General features: G+C 48.2%; 1 protein-coding gene across 1 annotated transcript; it reads right to left on the bottom strand.

Moving 5' to 3' along the window:
* Positions 1 to 391: 391 nt before the first annotated feature.
* On the bottom strand, positions 392 to 20,442 carry MINPP1 (multiple inositol-polyphosphate phosphatase 1). Its single transcript, XM_086616203.1, is given in 6 exon segments — positions 392 to 2,160; positions 16,257 to 16,390; positions 17,769 to 17,866; positions 18,941 to 19,094; positions 19,096 to 19,130; positions 19,869 to 20,442. Coding segments are annotated over 6 exon segments (1,395 nt in total). The 3' UTR covers positions 392 to 1,760.
* Positions 20,443 to 21,105: the final 663 nt, after the last annotated feature.

The raw sequence follows: 21,105 nt of genomic DNA, 5'->3' as shown, positions 1-21,105 counted from the left end.
ATGAAGAAATTTTCATCTGATTTACTGCATTTCAGGCACTTCTGAACAATTATCTTCGTTTTTCTGCCGCACTGCAGAGCTCTAAAATACTTTCCAACTTCCAGTAGCAAGTGAACCTACTTTAAGTGGAGTTGCTTTAACAGATCACCAATAGAATCATGGAATGGGTTGGGTTGGAAGGGACCTCAAAGATCATCCAGTTCCAAGCCCCCTGCCATGGGCAGGGACACCCTCCACTACACCAGGTTGCCCAAAGCCTCATCCAACCTGGCCTTGAACACTGCCAGGGATGGGGCAGCCACAGCTTCTCTGGGCAACCTGTGCCAGTGCCTCACCACCCTCAGAGGGAAGAATTTCTTCCTTAGATCCGATCTAAATCTCCCCTCTGTCAGCCTAAAGCCATTGCCCCTTGTCCTATCACTACACACCCTTGTAAAAAGCCCCTCTCCAGCTTTCCTGTAGGTCCCCTTTAGGTACTGGAAGGCTGCATACTTGCATGTAATTAACTTCTTTAAAACCAGCTTCATTTCAAGAACAAGGTGGTACATCAAATGTGCAAGGCCCACGTAAGTGCCACCACCTTCGGTGCTGTAAAGTTAACAGAAGCCAAGTCTCAGCCAGATACTTTTTACAGTCCAAAACCTGCCTGGATTTAGGGTTAGCAACAATCCTATCTCAAGCAGGAGGCTGGACTGCAGACCTCTGGAGATCCCTTCCAGCCAGAGCTGCTAGGGAAAGTGTCAGCACCTGGACAGGACCAAGATGCTCATAGCCATAGGCTCATAGCCGAGGCCCTGAGCAACCTGATCTAGTTGGAGATATCCCTGTTCCTTGCAGGGGGGTTGGACTAGATGACCTTTGAAGGTCCCTTCCAGCCCTAACCATTCTATGATTCTATAGCAGAGCCTAACCTGAATGCCCTGGCTCAAACCTTTCAACGCAAGAAATTGATGGTGTCAAGTGAAAGGATACCCCAGTTACGTAGAGAACATCTGCTGCATCTCCCAGAGCACCTTAAAGGAAGAGCAGCTACTTCCTACTCCCTCACTTTTTTTTTTTTTTTCCGCCCCAATTCTTTTTAAAGATAATTTACTTACCCTGGAGGCTAACTTGCTACATGGGATGGGTCGATGATGACTAAGACTTTTAACTCCTGGACCTTTTTCAGGCAGACAATACATGGAGGAACACTGCAACTCCTCCTGCTTTAAATGCCTGAGAGAGATGTTCTCATGGTACTGTCCAGGCAGAAGTTGGGCAGCTGTGGAGAAGGACTATGTACCCCCTTCCTCCTAGAAGCTCAGGAAAAGGTGCAAAAACGCTCACGGATTTGAGTTGTTTCATGCCTGCCACAGGAAAGCAGTAGCTAGCAAAACAGGCAGCGCAAAGCAATCCTGAATCAGTCCAACCACCTTCAGCTCTGACAAACAGGAGTTGCCCCAGCTCTTAAATCCATCTACGGGACATTCATAAGAGGAATGACCAATGAAATTACTTATTCCTACATATAAACATACAGGTAGGCTCCATCTTGTACCACGCATTTGTTACACACGCTCAGCAACGTCCCTGTTGCAGCATTTGTTTTTCTGTAATTCTCCTTACGTCATAAATAAAGGGTGCATTGACCTAACTGAGACAAGCCAGCAGATCTGCAAGCTTAGAAAGTCAACACAGCAGCAGTAAATCCTCCAAAGTGCTTGTTCACTGTCAAACAGAACCGAGATCAGTTCGCAGGACGCCCGCTCCGCTTCACGCCCTCAAAGTTCGTCAACGGCAGTGGCGTTGGCTTTTGGCAACTCGCACTCTTCCTTGAAGTGGCAGTTTTCCAGGATGTCCTTGTAGTAGTCCTTGAGGTCGGCGTAAGTAGAGATGGTGTCGTTGGAGTGATGAAACGCCATCAGTCTTTCATTCAACAGCACCTGCACTTGATACTCCTCTTGGGAGGTCTTCACGTGGTCACAGTGGTAAAGCACAAACACCAGGTTGGCTGCGTAGGGCACGATCCGGCCGCTGCGAAACTTCCGAGCCGTTTGCCTGACGTAGTTGTTGGCCTGGAGGGGCTCGTCGTCTTTGAAGAAGCCCATCAGGGCAAGCAGGGGCTGGAGCGTCTCCGCGTGTCCGACTTGTACAATCAAAGGTGAGGAAATGGGTTTCGAACTAAAAAAGCCAAAAAAAAAAAAAAAAAATGCACAAAGGATGAGCAGAAGCCTGCGCTTTAAAACAAACACACCAACAGCTGTCAGCTACGAAGATTTAATGAACCAGACTTTGAACTTGTTTTACTCCAACGCCCCATAAAAACCTGTTTGAGAATTTCAGGAAGGCTCCAGGACATGGCAACTTATTATTTCTGTAACACAGATCCCTTGCAAATCCATAGAGCCATTCCCCCATCACGGACCATTTGGAAAAACTCCCTGAGACTTTGACTTTGGTTTGATTTTTTTTTTTTTTTTTTAACCAAATAAAATACTTACTCCAAGTTTCACGGATTTGCTTTAGAACAAACCTACAGCTAAAACCGAACAGCTTTTCCCAAGATGCTGAGCTGTGTTTAATAGGATTGACCAGAGTCAGTAATTTTTGTTGTTGTTGTTCCCTGGCAGATGGAAAAGTACCCGAATGACAAAGCACAAGGAACTAATAAGTGAGACCATCTAGGACACAAGCCACTTCTCAAAGACTAATGATTTATTATTAAGACATGCCCTTTTTCTTTAGCTATTCTAAATAATTCAAACGACACAGAATCCTTTTTGAAGTCTTTTTTAATAAGCTTCTGCCTAAATCAATCCGAGGTGCAAAGAGAAGCCCCCACATTATCATCATTTTTAAAAGTTTTAACGTTTCCAGCATTAATTTTGCTACGTTTCAGCATCGAAAACCTTTTCCAACTGCTGCAATAAAGGATAAGTGAGAATCCAGTTTCAAGGTGAAAACTAAGTCTAAGCACAACCTTACTGGCACATTAAGAAACTACAGTAAACGTTTGCCACCTTCTGACCTAACTACGAGCAAGAATCGTAATTTGATAGAAAAATACTGCCAAGTTTTTGGAATTTTTTTACTGCTGAGACCAGGACCATCTCCAAGCAGCGCCCCGAAGCCCAGGTCACTGGTTCTAGCACATGTAAATACATGTTTAGCTTTTATGAGACAAGAGGTGATGCTTGGCAACACTCCAGTTGCCAGGAAAGTCCACCCACAGATACGCCGTGTCTTGATGGGCCTGAAAAAGAGGTGTTTTCTCCGCTCCAACCTGAAGTCTGAAGCAACTGAGAAATGGTTCACTGGGGGAACTGGCCTGTAGATTCCAACTTTGGTCAGGCAAAAAAAAATCACTTAAGAAAAAGGCATCAGAAACCTGCTTCTGTTTCCAGTTCGAAAGAAGCATTAAAACCACAGAAAGGTTCTGTGTGGAGGATGTTGCACCATTTAAACCAGCACCTTTGCTGCACCAAGAGGTGCACATTCACTACAGCCCCTCTTCCAGCTCCTCCAAAATCAATCATTCCGCCTACATTTCTCCCCTTGTTATTCATGACCCTCCTTTCCAGTTCCCTAATTTTCAAATTGTAAAGCTTTTGGATCCATTGACACCTTTTCTCTTCCCTTCCCCTTCCATTCTTCGTTTCTTACTCATTTGACTAGTCCATTTCTATCCTCCCCTTCCACACGTGCCTTCAGGGAAGTATTTTTCCGTTTTAGGACACATTCACATCTCTCCTGTCAGTCACCAAACAGGAGCAGCAGCCAAAACCACACGCCTATAGAAGATGACAGAAGGCTTCTGTGATTTCCACCTCGGAGATCTCCTAGGCCAGATGTGGCTTCCAGGTAACGCGGGACCTCAGAGTGAATCTTCCCTTTGTCAAATCCCTCCTTAAATCCACGTACACTTCCAGCACGCACGACGTCCTGTGGCAAGGAGCTGCACAGCTCCAGACACTGCTCTCTCCTATTTGTAGATGCTACGTACCATTTAAGCGTTTCTTCTTAAAACTTTGCAATAATATTGTTTCCTAGTTGGGAAATCCTACTTTAGTCATTCCACAGTTTTTCCAAATGAGCTATATCCTTTCAGATCAGAGTATTAGAAATGCACAATACTCAAGAGGGTGAGCTACACCTTAAATCCATGCTGCACCCATGGTGGTCTCTGTTTCCTTCTTTCAGGACATCTAACACCTTTTCCAGAAGTTCAAGATACTTCCAGATCACTACAACAACCTAAAAACTCAACTCCCGACCAGTAAGTTATCCCAGATTCCACCTGACAGATGATGATAAGATCATTTTCACCCTGTGCATTACTTCACGGGTCTACAATTTCCAAGCCCAGTTAGTCTCACATGGTCCTTTTACAGTCCTCCCAGTAAAAACAGTTTATCTTATTTATCTGGAATAAAAGCGCTGCGTTTGCAACGCCACTTCACTTCTCACCTCTTTTTCCCAGTCATTTACAACATGCTGACCAGCCCAGATCCTTGCAGATCTATCTCCACTGGACCTGCCTCTGCTAGGGGAAATAAAATAAAAAAGATAAAAATAATAAAAAAAAAAAATCTATCAGCTATCCCTACCCTCCATTTCTTCTGGGTTTATTCATTTTTTCCCCCATGCAAGGTCCTTCCCCCTTAACCCTGCCTGCTTGATTTCTTTTGATAAGGAAATCTGTTGAAAGATGTTTGGAAATCATGACCATGTCTCCCACATCACCCTATTTATATGCTTGCTGATCCTTCCCAAGAGCTCCAAGAGGTATGTTTTCCTTTCAAAGAGCCATACTGACACTACTCTGGTGTATCACATTCATCAAGGCGCTTATCAAGTCTCAATCCTTCTTTCTGCTAGACTGGCCTGTAATTCTGATTCTCTCCTGAAGCTCCTTGTTTCATTTTCCCTTTACTTAATTATTTGCTTTTAAATCACCACACCTGCCAGCCCCCACGAGCTGCTTGGCTGAAACCAACACACACCAGCTGTTATTTCAGTTATTTCATTCAAGTTCTTTTAGCACTCTTGGGGGAGGTATCACCCAGCTCTGGCAGCTCGACACATTTTCCTTTTGTCCCAGCTGCACGCCCTTACACACGTGCCTGCTTCCAGACATGGTGGTCTCTACTGTATAGTTTACTAATCAAGGAAGCTAGTAACATAAATATGCTGCTAAAGTCGCAAAATGAGGGTTACACAGCCGTTACTCACTCCTAAGGGAGTGGATTTCACACACCCACCCCCACAAAAAAGGTTTCCGAGATACTAAGAAAAAAAAAAATGATCATTCTGGCCATCAGCACTGGCTTTACTTTCCAGCTGATGCTAGCAGGAGTTTTGAAATGGAAGGAAATCACAAAAAACGTGGTTAACTTCTGAAGTTAAAAAAAAACCAGAAAGATGTGTTTCTGGAAGAGGAAACAAACTATAGCATATACATGCACAGAGAAGTTTTTAAAGAGCAAAGAAAGAAAATCCCAGGAAGACAAAAGGAGGAATAAACAAGGCGCTCGTTCTCACTGTAACTTGAGTTTTTGTTTCACCTGCTTCCTCATGAAATCCTCACGCTGACGGGCCAAACCACCTTGGGAGACAAAACAAACCTCTCCCACTCACAGCTATCTCACTGGATTATTCTGACAAGGATTAAAACTGTTTTCTTATCCGATGCAATCCTGAGTTTTCAATAGCCTCCCTAACACAGCCTACTTGGTTCCTCACCATATCTGATTTCCAAGACTACTGGAGCACTCCCTGTTCAGTCTGGGGTCACGACTCCAGCTCAGATGTGGTTTCGTATCACCTAATAACGACAATAAAAATCACCACCAAGGTTAAAACAGCAACAGCAATACTTCTAATTATGAGGAAATCACAAAAGATTGCTTCTCCAGAGCAGGTACACAGGCAAAGGTTACTACTGCCCCTACGTTTCTGATAAAATAATGACAGGGGCACAAACAACACAACGCTGATAAACTCACAGAAGTAGCTAACAAAACGTGAAACGAAAGGCCTGAGGTTTCCAGCATCACGTGGAAGCATCAAAGCTCTCAGCATCGTGCTCTGGCACCTGCTAATGACATTTTGATTCACTTTTTCCTCTCCCTTTTATTCAGTAGTGAACGACTTGGGAAAGCACACCGAGCAGTAGAAAAAGAAAACAAATCTCATTCCCAATTTTCAAGGGAGATGAAAAGCCTGTGCATAAAACTTCGCCATAAAACGTTAAGAGCTTGCCTGGAAGTCACTGCTGGCACTTGGCTTCGTGTTCATTTCATGGGCCACTTCCAAAGGAGCAGAAGTGGCTGTGCACACGAGCGGGGTTCATAAAGAGATGTGCCAACTGACCCACCCACGCTGTAACCCGCCAAGTCAATCTGACCCCAGCTGAAAATGGAAGTTACTCCACAGCTCATCGGCACAACCCTGAAAAACTAAACCTCACCGTGGAAAAGGCAGCACTGTGGAGATGCACACATGTAGGATTTATCATGCAGGCAAATTCTAGTTCTCCTTAACCTCAGCAAATTCGGGTTTGATCCTGAATTTTTGCATCCTCAACAGCAGATCACTCCTGCTCTTCCTAGGGCTACTGATGGATCACTTCAGATAGGGAAGAAGTGAACTTTCTTCTAACCAAAGCTTCTTTCCTAAGCACTAATGTGACTTTCAGCTAGAGATAACCCAAACCCCAGGAGATAGCGTGGGATAAGAAGAAACATTTCCTACAGCAAAGTTTAACTGGCCAACCTTCAAACCTCATATAAAAATCCCTCCAACGACATCATTATGGTTGGACTCGATGATCTCTAAGGTCTTTTCCAACCTAGAAATCTATGAATGAATCTATGAATCAAAGAAGGTAAGTTTTTAACAACTGTTAAACAAACAAGCTGAGAAAACATTCTGTCCTTTTTCTCCTCAACGTGAAAGCCAGGACAAAGGACTCAAAATGCCCTATTTTCAACTAGGGGTTCTCCATCCCTCCTACCTCCCCCTGTATTTCTGGAAAAAAAAAACAGCTGGAGGAACCCTAAATCTATAAGGCAACAGCAGAGATCAGGGAATGCAGTGGCAGTGGTGGGGCTCAGAGGGCAGCAGAAATACTTCACAGTGTTACTCAAAGTGTTATCAACAGTGGTAAGAAGAAATAAATAATAATAATAATAATAATAAAAAAATCTGTTATTAAGTCCTCACGTGCGAAACTTCCACCTTAAACAGCAGAACAGGAGACAGCTGTGCTCCTTCCCTTCCAAAATCAGTGCCAACACAACAAAACACCACCACAAATACTGACAAGATAAACATTCTCTTCTTTGCCAACAAGGACTTACAGGAGATCGCTCGTGGCAAAGGCAAACTTGAAAAGCTGACAAGAATACGCAAAACTCATTTAAAACCTTAATTAAAAGGCAACAGCTCTTATCTAGTCCGGCAAGAGTTAATCACCCAAAGCTAACTAGGCTTCACTTCAGAGCTGCTGCAGTTTCAAAGCTCTTTCCTGAATGCTCCCACCTCTCCTGTCCTTACCTACCTCGGAGGATCGTGCTGATGCTCAATGTTGAACCACCACCACGAGCCAAACCAAACCAAGAGGGTCATGTTGCTTGTCAAACCATTCCTGCCCGAGGTGAACACTGGTTAGATCACTTCGTTTGTGTGTTAGTTGCCTGGGCATTCTTCTGCCTTTTTTTTTTTTTTTTTTTAATTCCTTAGATGAAAGGATGTGTCTCTATAAAAGCTGCTGAGACATCTTTTCAGAGCGATCCTGAGCAAGCATTAGGTAATTAATGAGAGATTAAATACGTTCTGGGAGGTTTGAAAGGCAGAAGCAACGCGTTAAACGTGTAGTTCTAGGCGGACAGACGAAAAGACACTTTCCCAGGAAAGGTCATGAATTGATCTCATTACAGGGATCAATTTACCCATCACACACAACACCTGCTCTCCTCTCTGAACTGATATACTGAAGGCAAACAAGTTTTTTTGGCAAGTTATCATAGAATCATGGAATGGTTAGGGTTGGAAGGGACCTCAAAGATCATCTAGTTCCAACGCCCCTGCCATGGGCAGGGACACCCTCCACTACACCAGGTTGCCCAAAGCCTCATCCAACCTGGCCTTGAACATTAGCAGATGAGGTAACAAGCACCTAGTCCAGGAGCTCTCATCTCAGGCTCTCCCAGTACCCCAAAGAGCCAGGGGACACAGCGGGGACATCTGTGACGTGGGCCCATACAAAGCCACACGGAGCCACCCACACCACCATGCCCTCTGAGAAAAGGACCCTCTGGGGAGCACGGTAGCAACGACTCTGACCTGGCTCTGCAGGACCTGCTTCTTACCTTGAAGTAAGCCCAGGTGGTAGTCATCTGGCTAGAAACTGCCCTGCGCTTCAAATAATGCAGGTTATGTGTCAACAGCATTAAAACAAGGCCAAGCGCAAGGTCCTGCACGTGGGTCAGGGCAATCCCAAGCACAAGTACAGGCTGGGTGGAAAATGGATTGAGGGCAGCCCTGAGGAGAAGGTCTTGGGGGTGCTGGTTGATGAGAAGCTCAACGTGAGCCAGCACTGTGCACTGGCAGTCCAGAAATCCACCCATGTCCTGGGCTGCATCCAAAGCAGCGTGGGCAGCAGGGCGAGGGAGGGGATTTTGCCCCTCTGCTCTGCTCTCCTGAGACCCCACCTGGAAGAGGTTGCCCAGAGAAGCTGTGACTGCCCCATCCCTGGAAGTGTTCAAGGCCAGGTTGGATGAGGCTTTGAGCAACCTGGTGTAGTGGAGGGTGTCCCTGCCCATGGCAGGGGGCTTGGAACTAGATGGTCCCTTCCAACCCAAACCATTCCGTGATTCTATGTCTACATGTCACAGCCCTGATTCTCCTTTGGAGCTGCTCTCCTACTGCGTGGGTGATCAAACACCCTGGTTTACAACTCCCACCAGGGGATGCAGGACATGCTGAACCTGCCGATGCACCCAGAGAGCCCAGAACCTGTGCTGGGCAAAAGTGAGATCCCAGCAGCAACCAAGGAGTTTTAATAGAAGAACCAACAGAACAGTTTGGATCTGAGCAAAAGGTTTGGTTTTTTTTAAATCCAATAATATCATTTCTACTGCACACGTGGAAGCTTTTTGCTCTGTTCCCTTTACACGTACCATAAAAAGATAGTTTTGAACAGTTGATTGTTTTTAAGTCCCACATTGAGTTCTCTTGTACTGAGTCACGTTTTGAGAGGAGCGATTAGTAGTAAACAACCACGGAAAGGTTATCAATTGTGCTGTGAACTGACCAGCAAACAGGAAGGCAAATTACGTGAAACAATAAAAGCTCCCAATAAATTAGCAAATTAAACTGTTTATCTTGTGGCTTAGCCTGGTATAACTACAAAGATCACCTTCACTCCATCTTGAACTCCATCCAAATTCAAATAAATCTTTTGGTTTTTTTTTTTAAATATCTTGACCTGCTTGCTCTAAGAGGAAACCACGGGACATTTTGCAATGTGTATGTACAGCTAGGTCAGGATTTTCAATCATCAGCCTCGGAGCTGGCTCCCCAAAGCACACCTCCCACCTTCCAGAGCCTCACAGCAATCCACTGGGATGGTACAAGTAATAATGGGTATTTCATCTTCTCTTTCGTGAGCCAGAAAGGCAGACATCAAATATTTGAAGCTAGAAGACAAAAATGTAAACCAACTTTAACGAATAGCTGATATCCTTAAAGTGTGTCACAAGCAATTTTCAAATCCACCTCTGCTCAAGTGTGCAGCTGTTAAGATTTTTGGGTTGGGGTTTTGTGTTTTTTTTTCCCCCCTTTGGTTGGTTGTTTCTTTTTTTGGTTTGATTTGTGGTTTTTGTTGTTGTTGTTGTTGTTTTTTTAATAAGATTAGCAGCTTCATATTGCATTAACTACCAAAATACACAGACTTCTCATCAACACACACAGTTCCTGTTAGCAGAACAGCACTCCCAGATCACAGATTGGATTTAAAAAAAACCCTTCTGCTCAGATCCAAACTGTTCTGTTGGTTCTTCTATTAAAACTCCTTGGTTGCTGCTGGGATCTCACTTTTGCCCAGTACAGGTTCTGGGCTCTCTGGGTGCATCAGCAGGTTCAGCATGTCCTGCATCCCCTGGTGGGAGTTGTAAACTAGGGTGTTTGACCACCCACCCAGTAGGAGAGCAGCTCCAAAGGAAAACTTGGGCTGTGACACGTAGACATAGAATCATGGAATGGTTTGAGTTGGAAGGGACCTCAAAGGTCATCTAGTTCCAACCCCCCTGCCATGGGCAGGGACACCTTCCACTACGCCACGTTGCTCAATGGCTCCCCTGGGCATGTCAGAAACCCGAAGCTGGAAAGCAACACAGCATCTTTATTCCTTCCACATGCAGTTTTCCTACAGATCCATGCCCTACTCTGCAGCAACAGGGCCTTCCTCCTGCAACTGTAGTGTTTCCCCCTTCTCCTCTTCAATTCAGCGTGCGAAGCCTCCCAACAAGGCAAGAAGCCAGTGAGCTTCTTGGGGTTGAGCTGGCAGTCCCAGCAGTCCCACCCAACACACAGACCAGTTATGCCTCTTGAGGAGCGACGGGAACCCATCAAACCTGAGGTTACTCCTACCATCAGCATCACGTTAGGGGAGGTTTGGGGAAGTGGGAAAGGTTTTGCTCACTAGACATAGCCAACACATGAGCCACAAAGAACTCGATGCTCCTTCTGAGGTAAGGGGATAGTCACTGACTGCTCGTCAACATCTCACGTCGAAGGGTCTCTAAACGCCACAGCTTTGGGAAACTGGACACTTTCTAACTGTTTAAACAAATGCTGACTGGTAAGAGCAGACTTTCAAGGATCCTTCCACAGCAGCACAACAGCCAAGTGAGCCCGCACCCACGTGTCACCACCCAATAGTTGTACCAACATAAAGAGCAGAGACATTATCAGTAAGGCCTACGCTCCAGCTGGCGAAAAACCCAACAGTTCAGTGAAGAGTATTTCCTCATTACCTTCTTTGCCACACAGTTGCATGGCCTGACTCCTTATTTTCTGTCCGTAGCAGGAAGACATGGGAAAAATGCAATTCGTGATGTCTTCACAAAAATAAACTGCTTTATGGACTAAGACAACTGCCCGAATATGCCACTTCAGTACAACACATCACCTGGTTTAATTTTATACTCCACTCTTGTGATATAATCATTATTCAGCCTGGAGAAGAGAAGGCTCCGGGGTGATCTTATTGCAGCCTTCCAGTACCTAAAGGGGCTACAGGAAAGCTGGAGAGGGGCTTTGTTCAAGGGTGTGTAGTGACAGGACATGGGGCAATGGCTTTAAACTGAAAGAGGGCAGATTTCATTTAGATCTAAGGAAGAAATTTTTCACACTGAGGGTGGTGAGGCACTGGAACAAGTTGCCCAGAGAAGCTGTGGCTGCCCCATCCCTGGAAGTGTTCCAGGCCAGGTTGGATGGGGCTTTGGGCAACCTGGTGTAGTGGAGGGTGTCCCTGCCCATGGCAGGGGGCTTGGAACTGCATGGTCTTTGAGGTCCCTTCCAACCCAAACCATTCCATGACTCTATGATTTTCTTTAATGAAGAAAATTTGTATGGAAGAGAGTCCTAGCCCCCAACCTCTCCCCAGAAACGTGACCGTGGCATGTCCCATCCAGACTGGTAAATGGTACGGAGGAATGTGGCCCTGAAAGGCCCACTGTGCCTGTAGGAAGGTCTCAAGGAACAGATGCTTCCTACTGAAGAATTAACTTTTATGAGATGTTCATACTTTATTGCTGCTCAGAGTGCAGAGAAACAGGGTCCCTGCACGGGTGTGCTACCAGGAGGTGGTCACTAACACAACTATCGATAAATTCAGCATCAGACCCAAGTTCCTGAGTATATATTGCAACATCTTTCCACCAGCTGTCTGGATGCAGACAGTTGACAAGAGCAGCCATACAGTGAAAATTCCTTTCGCAGCCTTTGAAACCATCTTGTTGCACAGCAAGACCTGCACAGAAGGGACTATTGCTAGTTTAAACCAAGAATTCTGTTAGGATGCACATGATCAAAGATCCTAAAAAACGTCTGAAATTTTTGCACTGCAAATTGAAGGTGAGGCTAATTAGCATTAGGCGTTTATTACCACCTGCATCGTTTCCTTAAGGACAGACTAATCAGCAGAAGATATTTTCCCCAAAAGAAAGAAAAGTGCTGGAAAAGAAAGAAAAATTGCTGGAACAGAAATGCACTCCCTTCTAATTTTGGATAGCCCAGTCTAAGCTTTCCAGAAAGAAAGGAGAACTTGGAGCAAAGATAATGCTCTGGAAGTAAATTTGTTGTTCTCGAATTTTGAAAGCAAACAGCTAGCTCCAAATCAACACTGAACATGGCTAAATTGAAGCAACATTCCACTAAAAGACGTTTCATCATCACAGAGGTCCATTTTCTGAGTAATGAACTGCTGCACAAGTATTTTACCTGTTTTCTTGAAGTTGCACAAGACCATAAAAAAAAAAAAGAGACAATCATGTATGCATGTACATGCAAATATTTTCCACAGTTATTAACACAGGTATGGGGTTTTTTTTTATTTGTATGGTTTCTTGTCTCCAACTCTACTCCCAAATTGCCACGGGATCCGGGATAAGTCTCTCTCCCCAGAATAAAAAGCAGCAGCTGCAGCTCCACACTCCTGCTCACAAGAGACACAAGCTGCTCCGACACATCGGAGGTGGCAGAATTCCCTGGATTCGGATGGCACCGAAGCCTTCGGCGCTTGATGACTGCCACCTTACGTCGCGGGCCGGAGCGACACGCTCCTTCCGGGCATGGCGACGCGCTGCGGAAGCATTCCGCTCCCCCTTCCGACTAAATAACCTGCTCATTCCGCTTTTTCAGTGAGTCTAGCTACATTAAGATGCTCTTTTTCATCAGATTTCAGAAGGACAGAGGGGTCTTAAGGGTCTTGCTTGTCTGTTTTTCTTTTGACCTGCACCTCCTCCTGACCTTCTCGCTCCCGGTTCTTACCTCCTCTGTTCGTGGAGGCAGACACAGGACGTGACAACGGCGAGGACAGCAGCACATTGTCCATCTGTTCACAGCTGGGCGTTCGTGACCTGTGCTCTCACCTATTTTTCACTCAGCTCTCTAGTAGGCCGAAGAAAGGATAGAATCATGGAATGGTTTGGGTTGGAAGGGACCTCAAAGATCACCCAGTTCCAACCCCCCTGCCATGGGCAGGGACACCCTCCACTACACCAGGTTGCCCAAAGCCTCATCCAGCCTGGCCTTGAACACTTCCAGGGATGGGGCATCCACAACTTCTCTGGGCAACCTGTTCCAGTACCTCACCACCCTCACAGTGAAGAATTTCTTCCTTATATCCAATCTAAATCTCCCCTCTTTCAGTTTAAAGCCATTGCTCCTTGTCCTGTCACTACACACCCTTGTAAAAAGTCCCTCTCCAGCGTTCCTGCAGGCCCCCTTTAGGTACTGGAAGGCTGCAAGAAGTTGATTTAAAGGGTGATCTAGCACACCCACCACTTTGACTCCACCACGAGCACAACCAGAGGTTTCCACCAACTCCCACACAAACCTCACGTTTCCAGACACCAGAGTGCCCGTTCGACAGCACAATGTCTTAAGCCAGCTTGGCTGCAGAGTGGTCGCTATCGAAGCCCTTTCCTTCAGCCCACCTTTCCTTCACACCATCTCCTCCCCAATGCTGGGCTTACTCGTGTCTGCAGCTGTCAAATTTTAACCCATTCATGGCAAAACCAACAGAGGCATCTCCTTTGTGCTGGCTAGTGCCATCAGTCGGATTTTTCCAAGTGAATCCCAGAAGTAACTGAGACAAACAGTACTTGTACTGCTTACCTAGTGATAACTCTGCTTCAGGTGAAAGAAACCATGTCATGTATTACACATGACCTCAACATTCCTGCGTCACTCAGAGCCTCAGTGATGAACACAGGGTATCTCTCTGCATCCCCTACCAAAGGAGAGCAAAAAAGCCAACCAAGTGTTTGACAATTATGCTTCAACTGACTTACTACACAGTTCTTCTACCACTGGAGACATCCAACTTGAATCCTCAGCAAGCAAAATTTTAAAGGAGCAAAACTTCTTTGCTGTCTTCTCTGCTATAATCAACTTTATGGATCGCTCTATAAACGTGAACGTTACTTCTAATTTCAGTCTGCCAACTAAAAGGAAATCAAAGTGTTTTCCAACAAGTTATCAAGCAAAAAAAACCACCCCAACCATACATCCTCAAACATGCACGAATCACTTTTGTTTCTGAAATACAAACATCATTAATATCCTTCTGCTGAGCACTAGCCAGACCTACTTTAATATATTGAATATAGAAATAAAGCCCCAAGGACACCAAGAATGCAACAACACCCACCACATGTTATAAATGTATCAACACCAAAGCTGAATTTGCTGGTTATAAGTTCAGTTACTTCTAAATTAGTTTGTATCCAATATCTTTGTTTCCTCCATGCCACAACAGATTTTATTTTTTTTTTCCTATTTTAATTCTCCCCATCATACTGATTCACACAAGATCAACATCAAACAGATAACTGAGTTGTGACTGCTCACGTGACCAGCTCGAAAGAGTAAACAATACACAAAACCAGCACAGGCACCTCATCCCTAATTTTGAACCAAGTACAGGGATGGTTACATCCACGACACTGCAAAGGCAGTTTGGAAGCCTGTGCAGATGGAGAACCTCTGCTGTTGTGCTTTCACTGACACAAATGTCCCTTGTCAAGTCATGGCAACAGATGGAGACCAGCCACTCCAACCAGGTGTGGTTCAAAGGGTGCTGGTCTGATATTTTATCTTCACGCCTGTTACCTGGAATATCTTCCCACAGCTACAGTGCTGTTCCCAAACTACAGCATTGCTGTAAAAGAGTAAGGATGGGAAACCAAACAAGAAGGACATGGAGCTGTTGGAGCGGGTCCAGAGGAGGCCACGAAGATGATGCGAGGGCTGGAGCACCTCTGCCATGGAGACAGGCTGAGTTCAGCCTGGAGAAGAGAAAGCTCCAGGGAGACCTCCTAGCAGCCTTCCAGTACCTAAAGGGGCTACAAGAAACCTGGAGAGGGACTTTTTGCAAGGCCACGTGGTGACAGGACAAGGGGCAATGGGTTTAAACGGAAAGAGGGGAGATTTAGATCAGATCTAAGGAAGAAATTTTTCACTCTGAGGGTGGTGAGGCACTGGAACGGGTTGCCCAGAAGACTTGTGGCTGCCCCATCCCTGGCAGTGTTCCAGGCCAGGTTGGATGAGGCTTTGGGCAACCTGGTGTAGTGGAGGGTGTCCCTGCCCATGGCAGGGGGGTTGGAACTGGATGATCTTTGAGGTCCCTTCCAACCCAAACCATTCTATGATTCTAAACATCCTAGACAGAGTTCTCGGACTGGCTGGCTGAACTACTGACTTTGGATTCGTGCAACAAACCAAGGCATTTACAATCACCCCAGGACAGAAACGTCCTTTTCCTGTTCCTACAGAGCACCGACTACGCCACCTAAAGCGTGCCCTTCCCTCGTTACAACAAAGCAGGTTTGCCACAACAAGGCAGGTTTGCTGTTACAGCTCCGGCCTCGGGGATCCTGCAACAGCCTGCTCTGGTCTAGAGCCACCATGAGTTTGGACTGGTCTGTAATTTAGTTTTCCACGGCTACATTTCAGCACCTTTGCTCTGAACAGGTTTTAATAACACCAGAGACTCAAATCAAACACATGCAGAAATCAAGCCTGCCACGCTGAAGCGCCGAAGTAACCAGATAACACGACGTGTCACGGGGACGCTTGAAACCCACAGTCTGCCATTTCTGCCACAAATGATTTTTAACAAGGACATTTTAACAAGCAGCTCATTGTTTTAACTCAACAGCCTCTTCTCAAACTGTGCAGGAAGAGGACACCATTACGAGACACAGCAGCTGGCTGTCCCTTGATGGTCTGTGTGGGTCAGCAAGTCAAAAGATGGAAATACATCAGCTGGGCACAAGAGCATCAATGGAAGAAAAATAAAATATAAGTAGACTCTTTACAGTAATACTGCTCTAATAAAAATTTTGTTCTCTCCATTAAAATTCTCCTAAGTCAAACTCTCCTAACATGGTTATGTTTGGAAGTACTTAACTCCTCCTCACATCACATCCAACTCAGGGCTGACCACAGAAAGCTTGCAGTCAAAGCACAAAAGCCTTCTTCTTTACCTTTTGCTCTCTTTCACTGCTTTGTCCAAATGCTGGAAAATATCCTGGAATAAAATGCAGCTGGAGCGACTGTTGATGTCATAGCCATATCCTCTCTTCCAGTATTGCTTCAGGTCGTTCAGGTATTCCAGTACCTAAAGGTAGAGAGTTCACAAACTCTTATTATTGCACTGTAGAGAAAAATAAAAACCACACAACCTGGAGCAACGACGCTACGTGAAACCAACAATTCTTTGACACAAAAAAAAACCCAAACCAAACATCAAGGCTCCGGTTCAAACTGCTTCAGCATAAAACCAGACACAACAGACAGATGAAAGAGCCACCAAACTCAGCATCTTGTCTCCAGTCACGCTCATCATCAGGAAAACAGCAGGCAGACTTTCCCAGACTCCAGATATTTTCAGCCCAGGGCTCTGGTTTTCTACAAATTTAACAGACTTCAGTGGATTCTCTCCCACAATTAACCCAATCTACCCTCTGAATAGATCAAGTTTTAGCCTTTATAGTATCACGATGCTGTCCTTGTTCCTTTTTTCACAATTCCTAAAATTAAAGATGGGGTTTTTACTGTAGGTGAGCTGTCGTTTTCATGGATCTATGTCACCAGAATTTCACTTTCTGGTGGCACACCGGATCCGAGAGCTGGCCACCTTGTAGATGACGTTCCAAATCTTACGCCGTGCAGATCACTTCGCAGTGATCCATCTGCCACGGAATTGCTGTGTATTCCACCCTCGCAGGGCCCCTCCAACACCCCACATTCTCACTATCTCAAGTAACTCCATACATTCAGGAAGCTTTCTCACCTCACCTCACCACTAAGTTAGTTATAAACATGTTGAACAGCACAGTCTCAGCACAAGGCCATGGTGACCCTTCTCCTCTGAGGGGAGAGCATTCACTCCTAAATCCACTGCCTACCCTTTAGCCCACCACCTATCCATGTATCCTCTTTCCCAGGGGTGCTACCTTTCCTTAAGAGCCTTGGAGGGCCTTGCTGAACATCAAAGGGTACATCAGGCACAGTTTGAAAGAAGAGGAACCAGCCTAAGTCTCATTTATCTGGATTCTACTAGTCTTACTGACGGGCTCTAGGTTTAGAGATCTGACACTCCCCGAAACCACGTAAGAAGAGCCTTAGAGGACCCAGACGACCTCATTTGATGTCCTCTGGAACCAGGGTGTGTTATCACCTGATTATCACATGCAAAACACAGCTGTCCAGGGCATTTCTGATGTTGCAGAAATAAAAGCACGTTAAGAGTGAAGCACAATAGGAGAAGACCGTTTTACTCGGGACAAATCGAGACTGCACCAGTGTTTGAGAGAAGAAGGGTACTTCGGTCTTGCTGCTTGATTAATCCAGAGCAATTTGGTGTCCCAAAAGCTTCATTAGACTGAAGAAGAAGGGGCACACAGGTTGCAACTTCTGACTGTGCAAAGAGTTGTATCTGAACTCTAAGGCACCTTTTGATGGCTTCTCAAACATCTCGTCCATTCAGCACCTACCTTGGCATCTTCTTCGCTGAAGAGTGAACACCACGGAGAGGTCACGTTCTTTATAGCCAACTCATAAGAGCACGTGAGAAAAGCCACTTGAACGAGATCTGCAACAAGTCCAACAAACAAGCAAAAGATGAACCACTGCTGACGAGTTGCAACTTTTATCTCCACGTGCCTCTACAACGAAATGTAATTACAATTCAGCAAGGCAAACGACGTAATTTGTTTGCAGTCCGAAGGCCACGCACCAAAACCAAGCAGTTTCCAACAGAATTATTGTCCATAATCCAAATTTCGGACCGCAAGCTCCTCACATCCCATGACTACAAGGGGGAAACGAGAGCATTTCACATCAAACTCTGTATGTCTGCTGATGCACACGCAGGTGTGGACTGCTCGTGTGTCCTCATCGCCACGGAAGACAACGGAGTCAACACGAGGAAGGCGTCTCTTCAACGTGGAGCAGTCTGACTACTCATCCTCCACGTTACTGGCCCAGTTTAAACAGCAGCACGCTGCAACTTTGGGATTTAGGGATAGGATTTGGGGATTTAGGCTTTAGGGATACGCTGGAGACGACAGCAACACCTATTTTGCGGGGGCCCCACCACCACTTGGTCACCCAGGGAAACCTGGCACTTCTGGACAAGTGATGTGACAACGCAGACATACAGGCCCACCTTCTCCCGAGGTTATTTGCGCGCTGGGATAACACCAGGTTTCACAAAAGCTACATCTGCTCGACGAAGCAGAATTAAAGGAATAACACGCTTGTATTCATAGAATCATAGAATGGTTAGGGCTGGAAGGGACCTTCAAAGGTCATCTAGTCCAACCCCCCTGCAAGGAACAGGGATATCTCCAACTAGATCAGGTTGCTCAGGGCCTCATCCAACCTGGCCTTGAACGTCTCCAGGGATGGAGCATCCACCACCTCTCTGGCCAACCTGTTCCAGTGTTCTACAACTCTCATGGTAAAAAATTTTTTCCTAAAGTCGACGCCATCTGTAGGAAAGATAGCTTCAAACACCTTCTTCTTCTGACCACCGACGAACAAACGTTCATCGCTGCGACACCAACGCGTGCCTACAGCCTCGTGCATCGAATCAGGGACTTTCAAATCACCTATTCTGCGTAACGACGTGGCACCTCAGAGGTGGCTCTCGTCCGCTCGTTACCTGCGCTCAGCTCCTCCGCCGGCAGGCACAAGGCGCTCGCGACCTTCTCCAAGACCTTCCTCATCTCCGGCCCTTCTTTGAAGGCGTTCACCTGGCACATGGCTGCGTCGTTCTCCTCCACCAAGGCCACGAACTTGGCGCAGTGGTCGAAAAAAACGCATCAAGGAGTCGTTAACTTCGACCTCCGCCTCTGAAAGAGAAGGCGGGCCTCAGGGACGCAGCCGGGGGAAGCGATGGAGCCCCGCCACCCGGACGCAGCCCCTCCGCCGCAGCGGTGTCCCTATGGAAGCGGACGTGGGGTGCGGGACCCCTCTCAGATGTGGAAGACACGGGACTCCCTCAGCCCCTCCAGAGCACCGGGGGTCCCTCAGGGAGGGAGCAGGGGTCCCTCAGCCCCTCGGGGAGTAACGAGGGTCCCTCGGGGAGGGAGATGGGGGTCCCTCAGCCCCTCGGGGAGTGCCGAGGGTCCCTCGGGGAGGGAGCTGGGGGTCCCTCAGCCCCTCGGGGAGGGAGCTGGGGGTCCCTCAGCCCCTCGGGGAGGGAGCTGGGGGTCCCACAGGGAGGGAGCTGGGGGTCTCTCAGCCCTTGGGGAGCGCCGGGGGTCCCTCGGGGAGGGAGCGGGGGGTCCCTCAGCCCCTTGGGGAGTGCCGAGGGTCCCTCGGGGAGGGAGCTGGGGGTCCCTCAGCCCTTGGGCAGCGCCGGGGGTCCCTCAGGGAGGGAGCGGGGGGTCCCTCAGCCCCTTGGGGAGCGCCGAGGGTCCCTCGGGGAGGGAGCTGGGGGTCCCTCAGCCCTCGCGGAGCGCCGGAGGTCCCTCAGGGAGGGAGCGGGGGGTCCCTCAGCCCTTCATGGAAGGAGCGGGGGTCCCTCAAGGACGGAGCGCGGGTCCCGCAGGGAAGCGGTGAGGGGCAGGGGGCGAGTCTGGGCTTACCGTCTCCACCGAGGCCGAGGGCCGGCCCGAGCCCCCGGCGGAAGGCGGCTCCGCTCTGCAGGCAGCGGTGCTTGGAGCTGCTGGCCAGCACCAGGCGGCGGCGGGCGGCGAAGAGAGCGGGGAAGCGGGCGGCCAAGCGGCGGGCCAAGTGCTCCATGTCGCGGCGGCCCTGCGGCGCCAGCCGCCCGTCGAGGCTCTCCTCGTACCACATCTGCCAGCCGGCCAGGGCGGCTGCGGCGGGGCAGGAGGCGTCGGGGCGGCCGAGGAGGCGGGCGTGCAGCTCGCCCAGGCGGCGGATCTGCCCGGCCGTCGGGTAGCGGGTGCCGTGGCGGAGCACGGCGCGCAGCTGCAGCGGTGCGCAGGCGGCGGGCAGCCGCGACCCGCCCGCCGTGGGACCCAGCGACAGCGGGTCCCGCACCAGGTGCGGGTTCACCTCCTCGTAGCGAGACTTTGTGCCGAAGTAGCCGCTCAGCCCCGCGCTCGCCACCGCCAGCGGGAGGAGGAGGAGGAGGAGGAGGAGGAGGAGGAAGGCGGCGGAGCGGAACGCCGCGGCAGCTGCTCGGCGCGGCGCCATGGCGGCAACTGCGCGGCTCCCGCAGGAAGAGGCGGAGCGGAGCCGCCTCCTCTCGCCTTCCCCTCGCCTCGGGGGGCCGCGCCTCCGCCCGGGCGGCTCGGAGCCAGACCGGGGGGATGCACCGGGTGAGGTGGGGGCAGGTGGCGGCCCCCCCCCCCCCCCCCCCCCCAGCTTGGGCTGTCTCCCACCTGCACTTCACCCGCGTAGGAGGGAAAAAAAAAAAAAAAAAAGCGCCTTTTTGACCCATTTGTGGGCTCTCACGATGCTCAAGACCCTGATTCTCATCCCCCCCTTGTGCCCACTTCGGCAGGGCTGGGCCTCCAACGTGGGCTGCATCGTCCTTCTCCACACCAGCCAGCACGTTGGGTGAGCGAAGCTAAGAAGGGGCTTTTGAGGGTGGTTTTGGCTCTTTTTGCCCTGATTCTCCCCCTCTACTCTGCCCTCGTGAGGCCTCACCTGGAGTACTGCGTCCAGTTCTGGAGCCCCCAACATAAGAAGGACATGGACCAGCTGAAGAGGGTCCAGAGGAGGCCACGAAGATGATAAGAGGGCTGGAGCATCTTTCCTATGAGGACAGGCTGAAAGAGTTGGGGCTGTTCAGCCTGGAGAAGAGGAGGCTCCGGGGTGACCTTATGGCAGTCTTCCAGTACCTCAAGGGGGCCT

The sequence above is a fragment of the Tauraco erythrolophus genome, chromosome 9, assembly GCF_009769465.1.
Source record: "Tauraco erythrolophus isolate bTauEry1 chromosome 9, bTauEry1.pri, whole genome shotgun sequence".
Taxonomy (NCBI): Eukaryota; Metazoa; Chordata; class Aves; order Musophagiformes; family Musophagidae; genus Tauraco; species Tauraco erythrolophus.
The sequence above is the reverse complement of the archived record's forward strand: the minus strand, read 5'-3'. Positions and strand labels throughout refer to the sequence as shown.